The sequence below is a fragment of the Phaethon aethereus genome (assembly GCF_964289735.1).
Source record: "Phaethon aethereus genome assembly, chromosome: 18".
Lineage (NCBI taxonomy): Eukaryota > Metazoa > Chordata > Aves > Phaethontiformes > Phaethontidae > Phaethon > Phaethon aethereus.
This window is the reverse complement of record NC_138594.1, coordinates 13826294-13832293: the sequence shown is the minus strand read 5'-3', so window position 1 is coordinate 13832293 and position 6000 is coordinate 13826294. Positions and strand designations below refer to the sequence as shown.

Below are 6000 nucleotides of genomic sequence, written 5' to 3'. Positions count from 1 at the left end.
CTGCCGGGCACGCCCTTGGGGGCCCCCGAGCCCCTTCCCCGAGTGAGCTGCCGGGAAGGCGGCGCACCGCCCGGCCTTAGCGGCGTCTTGAGGATCCCCGCGCCCCCGGAACCCCCCGCCCCGGGGCACAGCCTCAAGGACCCCGATTCTCCCGCCCGGACAGGGTACTTGGGGCCCGCAGTCCTCCCGCCCCAGCCCGGCGGGGAACCCCGTGCTGCAGGCCAGGCCAGGCCCGGCCCGGCCCGGCCCGGCTTTAGGGCCCCAGGGCGCCGCCCGGGCGCCGCGCCCGACCCAGCCCCCCGCACCCGCCGGCCCGGCGCCCCGCCGGCCCGGTGTCCCCGCTCACCGCGGCGCCGCCCGAGCGCAGCCGCCCGCCTCCCCCGCCGCCGCGCGCAGCCGCCGCGTGCAGCCGCCGCCGCCTACAGCTCCCGGCATGCCCCGCAGACCGCCACGGCAGCCGGCAGTGGCCAAACGACGGCGCCCGGGGTGGGAACTACAACTCCCGGCAGACCCCGCGCGCCCCCGCCCCGCCGCGGTGGCTGCTGGGGGTTGCAGTCCGCCCCGCGGGCTGCTCCGGGCTGGGCCGGGACCGGACAGCTGCCACCGGAGCCGACCCTCCGCGCACGGGCGGTTGGAGCCCAGCGACGGCGGGCCGCGGTGCGGGAGCCCAGCTGACCCTGCGGGGTGGCGTGTCCTGCGGCGCAGCCCCGGGTGGGCCGAGTCTGGCTGCCCGGTGGGCACGACCCCGGTGCAGACCCCAGCGCAGGCGGGACCCCCGCCCGCGGCTCCTCCTGCCTGCGCTGTCCCGGACGCGCCCTGTGGCCCCCAGCCACTTGGGGTACGGGGAGCGGGGGCAGATCCTGCCCCGCGCTGTGGGACGCGTGTGCGTGGCAGGCTGCTAGCGGCCGTCCCCGAAGGGCCCGTGTCCGGTCGCGGCTGGGCAGAGTCCGGTGCATGGCCGGCGGCTGCCCCGGCGCGGAGCTGCGGCTACCGGGTCCCGGCCCGCTGCGCCGACTCCAGCAGCCGGGGACGCTTGCCAGCACGTGCCACCCCCGTTCCCCGACCTCGAGCCAGCACCGGCCACGGCCACGGCCCGAGCGCCGCAGGCGCCGGGAGCACACATGGTTAACGGCGGCCGCCCGCGCCGCTGGGCTCGCAGCTGGCAGTGGGAGGGCTGCCGCCCTGCCCCGCTCCGCCGCTGCCTCCGCTGCTTTCTGCGAACTGCATTTCCGCCCGGGCCGGAGCAGAAGGGGCGATCGGGGCGGGAGGCAGCGGATCCGCCGCGCCCGGGGCTGGCAGGGCCTCTCCGGGGGGATGCTCTAGGGAAGGAAAGGCAGCGCCGGGAGAGAGCAGCCCTGCCCCGGAGGTAGGTGGGGGGGCGGGTTGGGGGGCTGCCTGCAGGCCTGGGGACCAGCGCCTTGTGTACCCATCTGCGGGTGCTGCAGGCGACGGGTGCTGCGGGATTGGTGCGGACTCACCCGGGAGGGGCCCTGGGGCACGTCCAGCCACCCTCCACCCCGGTCGAGGACCCTGCCCTGCCTGCGGAGGGGGCGGTGGGGACCGCAGGGCTGACCCCCAACGGTCCTCTGAGGGCACAGCCCGACCCACAGCAGCTGCGGGAAGACAGAGCCTGGCAGAGGGTTAGTGCCGGAGCCCACAGCACAGGCTCGACCCCGCGCAGATCCACCGCGGCTCCCCCAGCCCTACGCCCAAAATGCCAGTCCCCACCAGCACGTCGACCCCAGGGCTGGGCCCCCCCTTGACATGTCTGCAGGGGACACGGTGGCTGCTGGGGTCCCCAGCACAACACCTAGCCGGTGCTGCCAGGTGCTACAGGAGCTGGAGGGCTGTGACCTTCCTGTCAGCCCTTGACCACAGCTGCCCTGGGCAGCTCCCACCCTGCTGCCTGCCGGGTCTGTGCTGCTCGGGGCAGGGGGGAACAGCTCTGCAACTGTCCCAGCTTGCTGCAGCAAAAGGCAGGGGGAAGCCATCCCACCAGCATGTCCCTGGATGCCAGAAGCATCCCAGCTCTGCTGCTGAGGCTTGGGGAGGGCTGTATCCAGCACCCTGTACAGGGAGGGCAAGGTGGGCATGCAGGTCCTGCTGCCTCCGTACTGCCCCACTGCTCTGAGCCCCCTCATCCTCCCCTGGGGTTTGCTCTTGTTTCATCCTGGTCAGTATTTCAGGACGTTCTGACTTGCAGTCCCAAGGCTTTAGCAGCCACTGAGTTTAAATCTCCAAAACCACTCCTGGAGAGCATCCAACCCTAACAGGAAAAACAGCTTCCCTTCAGCAGGGCTGTATGTGCCATGGGCACCTCCTGCCCTACACACCAGTGGGGTGCAGGGGGAGATGTGCACTCAGCGGCACACTCGCGTCCATTTCTGGCCCTACAACAGCCTGGGAAGCACGCTGCCTGCCTTGGTGGGAATTTCCTGGTGAAGGATTTCTTCTCGCTGCAGAGCAGTTGCCTGCAAAGCTGCATTTTCCCCAGGGCTGAGCCTACTGCAGGTCCCAGGGGAATATCTGGTTTGACGGTCCTAGAGCTGAGGGAAAGCCACAGGCTTCCCAAAACCTCAGTAGGCTGCATGCCACGTGCACTGGCATGTGGCTGGCACAGCTGCAGGCCAAGCAGGGTGAAGAAAGCCAGGGCCAAGACTTCCCTGGATGGTATCTGCTCACAAGCCCCTGGCTGAGCAGCTCTGTTGCCACTATCTCCATGCCTTTCTCCCCTGCCTGTGGAGCAGAGTGCAGGCAGGCACCAGGCCAGGGTGCGGGCAGGGAGAATGCAGTGCCAGGCTGCCTGCGCACGGTGCCCGCAGCCCTGCCTCTCCCCGTACCCAAGCAGCACCAGCAGGACACGGGCTGAGATATGGGGCAAGAGGCATGGGGGACACAGGCACCCAGGAAGCACATGAGGGGACGGGCCCTTTGCAGAGAGTGTGAGCAGTGGGAAAGCCCTTTGGAGCCTTTCCCCATCCCTCCGCCCCTTCCCGGCCCCAGCGAACGTGACTCATAAGGCAGGCATCCATCCTAGCCTCAAACGCCCTGCGCACCCGCTGCCGGAGCACGCCTGCCTGGCCCCCAGACCCCATGCTCAGGGGACAATGGGAACAGCCTGCCAATCGCTGACTGGGGACCTCAGTGCTCGGAGAGAAGGCGTTCACCAAAACAGCAGGATTCTGCCCCAAACTCTTTCCCCATGGCCTGGCCCAGCCCCAGGACATGGGGCTGTGCTGTGCAGGGCCCTTTGGCCCTTCAGACAGGCACTCCAGGATCCTGGTAGAGCCCACGGAATACGGGGAGGCTGTTTGTGGAAGGGAGAAAGGCAGAAGCTGTACCCCTTCAGGGTGCAGCCTGCCCCATCCCAGCGCTGCAGGGTGTGGGACCAGGCAGCCCTTGTGCCTGTCTGGTCATGCCCTGGCACTGTCTCGGACCCTGCTGCTGCAGGATGCCAAGCAGCTGGGCAGTGCCACACATGTGTTTGGCCACGGCTGTCATGGCCCCCCACACGGGGCCACAGGGTGAGATGCTATGTGCCCAGCCCCACACCTCGAGCAGATACAGCTGTGGTAAGGGCAGCAGAGCTGCCCAGGTTGGGCCATGGTGCTGCCAGTTACTACAGATGGTAGGTTTGCCCCATGCAGGATGTGGGCTCCCAAGAAGGTTTCTCCTCATGGTGGCTGGCTCCCAGCTGGGACTGCCATCCCTCATCCATATCTCCAGAGAAGTGGGTTTTGTCTCCTTGCAAACCCTCAGACCTAGGGCCCAGGCGCAGGGGTGGGGGCTGAGGGCTGGCAGCTCTGGGGAGGGAAAAGGGATGCACATCCCTCCCTGGGCAGGGCTGGGGTCCCCCACAACAGGCAGGATTGCACCCCAACATTTGCCCCACAGCATCTTGAACTGCCTTTAAATTTTCCCAGGTGCTGACACCCTGAGTTGCAGCTCTTGGGCATCCATGAGAGCCATCTGGAGCCAAGCTAAGTAGGAGCAGCACTGGTCCAGCTATAAGCAGCTATTTAGGTATAGATGGTCCCTGCAGATGTATGTTCCCACGCTGCAGGCTCTGTTGGGGAAGGGCTGTTGCAAGAGCAGCCTTTTGGGGCTGGAAGTGCAGCTATGCCCTGCCCGGTGCTGCACGGTGCACCATGTCCTGTCCCAGGGACAGCACAGGGCACAGCCAGGCTGGCACAGCAGGGCATCTCTGCAGCTGCTGGCTCTGCCGGGCCTTGCCGTCCCCCTCAGCCATCCCTGGCATCTCGCAGGGCACTGCCGCAGCATGGAGGGACTTTGGGTGCTCGGTGTCCTGCTGCTCTCCTGCCTGCTGCTGCCCTCCCCCATGGAGGGCCAGACCAGCCCCAGCCCTGACCAGCGTTTGCAGACGGACCCCGAGGAGGCACCGTCCCAGCACCACATTGCCAGGTGAGGGGACCCCGGGGCCGGGGCATTTCACGGCAGGGGACGGGGCAGCTCTGGCACGACAAAGGGCCCCGGCCCCCACCCGTAGCTCCCTGTTGCGCTTTGCTTTCTGCCCTCCCCAGGGCTGCACGGGAGCAGAAGGCTGGCAGCGCCCAGGAGGGGCTGCCCCCGCGGCCCCGCTGCGTCCGCTGCTGCGAGCTGCCCGACCAGCGCTTCTCCTACCCCCAGTACCAGCCCCTGCCTCAGATCAACATGACCATCCTGAAAGGTGAGGGCTGGCAAGGCCCCGTGCCATGGCACTGCCCGTGGCCAAAGCTGCAGCCCGGGCACCCCGTGCTGCCAGGCGCCGTGAGCCTGCCTGGTCTGCAGCATTAGTCCAGGGCCAGCGCAAGGCTGGGCTCCCAGTGCCAGATCTCTGGGGTGCCAGTCTCACACAAACTGGGAGGCAAGAAGCTGGGGCTGGTGCCTGTGGTCCCGCGCCCTGCGTGGGCAGAGGAGCAGCGGGCCTGCGCTGTTCCTGCTCTGGTGGCCTCTGGGCAGCAGCTTTGGAAGCAGTATCAGGGCTGCTACCACCCCCAGGGAGGGGGCAGGCGCTGGGGGGTCCTTGCTGTCTCCATCCCATTCTGTCAGGCACAGGGGCTTCCAGGGCACTGGGTTTAGAGATGACACCACCTCTGACAGCACAACTGTCCCTCCTGCTTTGCCCAGGCGAGAAGGGGGACCGCGGCGAGCGAGGCATGCAGGGCAAGTTCGGCAAGACAGGGGTGGCCGGCAGCAGGGGCCACACGGGGCCCAAGGGACAGAAAGGCAGTGTGGGCGCCCCGGGGGAGCGCTGCAAGAGCCACTATGCCGCCTTCTCGGTGGGACGCAAGAAACCTCTGCACAGCAACGACTACTACCAGACCCTCATCTTTGACACGGAGTTTGTCAACCTCTATGACCACTTCAACATGTTCACGGGCAAGTTTTACTGCTACGTCCCCGGGATCTACTACTTCAGCCTCAACGTGCACACCTGGAACCAGAAGGAGACATACCTGCACATCGTGCACAACGGGGCAGAGGTGGTGATCCTCTACGCCCAGGTGAGCGACCGCAGCATCATGCAGAGCCAGAGTGTCATGCTGGAGCTGCGGGAGCAGGACGAGGTCTGGGTGCGGCTCTACAAGGGCGAGCGCGAGAATGCCGTCTTCAGTGATGAGTACGACACTTACATCACCTTCAGCGGCCACCTCATCAAGTACAGTGGGGACCCCTGAGCACCTGCTCCCCCTGCCCTGGGATGGGTGTCTGGGGAGCCCCTGCCACCCCCTCGCCCCAGGCATGCCACCCACCATTAAGCTGTTAGCCCTTCTATGTGCCACTACTCCCAGCAGCTGCACAAGTGTGTGAATACCCCCAGCTCCTCAAGGCTGATTGGAGGCACCTGGAAGAGTCGGAGCCATTTCCAGCCCCTGCTGCACTTGTGCCCCAGGAAGCAGCTGCTTACCTGGGGCAGGCAGGGAGCTCGTCCCACCTGCGCCTGCTTCAGAGCTGGGCTTGCTGGGGCACAGACGTTTGTGGCACTGACTGTGAGCTGGC

At 67.2% G+C, this 6000-nt stretch overlaps 1 protein-coding gene across 1 annotated transcript; it reads left to right on the top strand.

The window, feature by feature from the left end:
* Positions 1 to 4279: 4279 nt before the first annotated feature.
* Positions 4280 to 5678, top strand: C1QTNF1 (C1q and TNF related 1; the record flags this gene model as incomplete). The annotated part of the gene is made up of 3 exons (XM_082008024.1): positions 4280 to 4422; positions 4542 to 4687; positions 5128 to 5678. 3 exons carry the CDS (start codon positions 4280 to 4282, stop codon positions 5676 to 5678), a joined length of 840 nt encoding a protein of 279 aa, XP_081864150.1.
* Between the last annotated feature and the right edge of the window lie 322 nt (positions 5679 to 6000).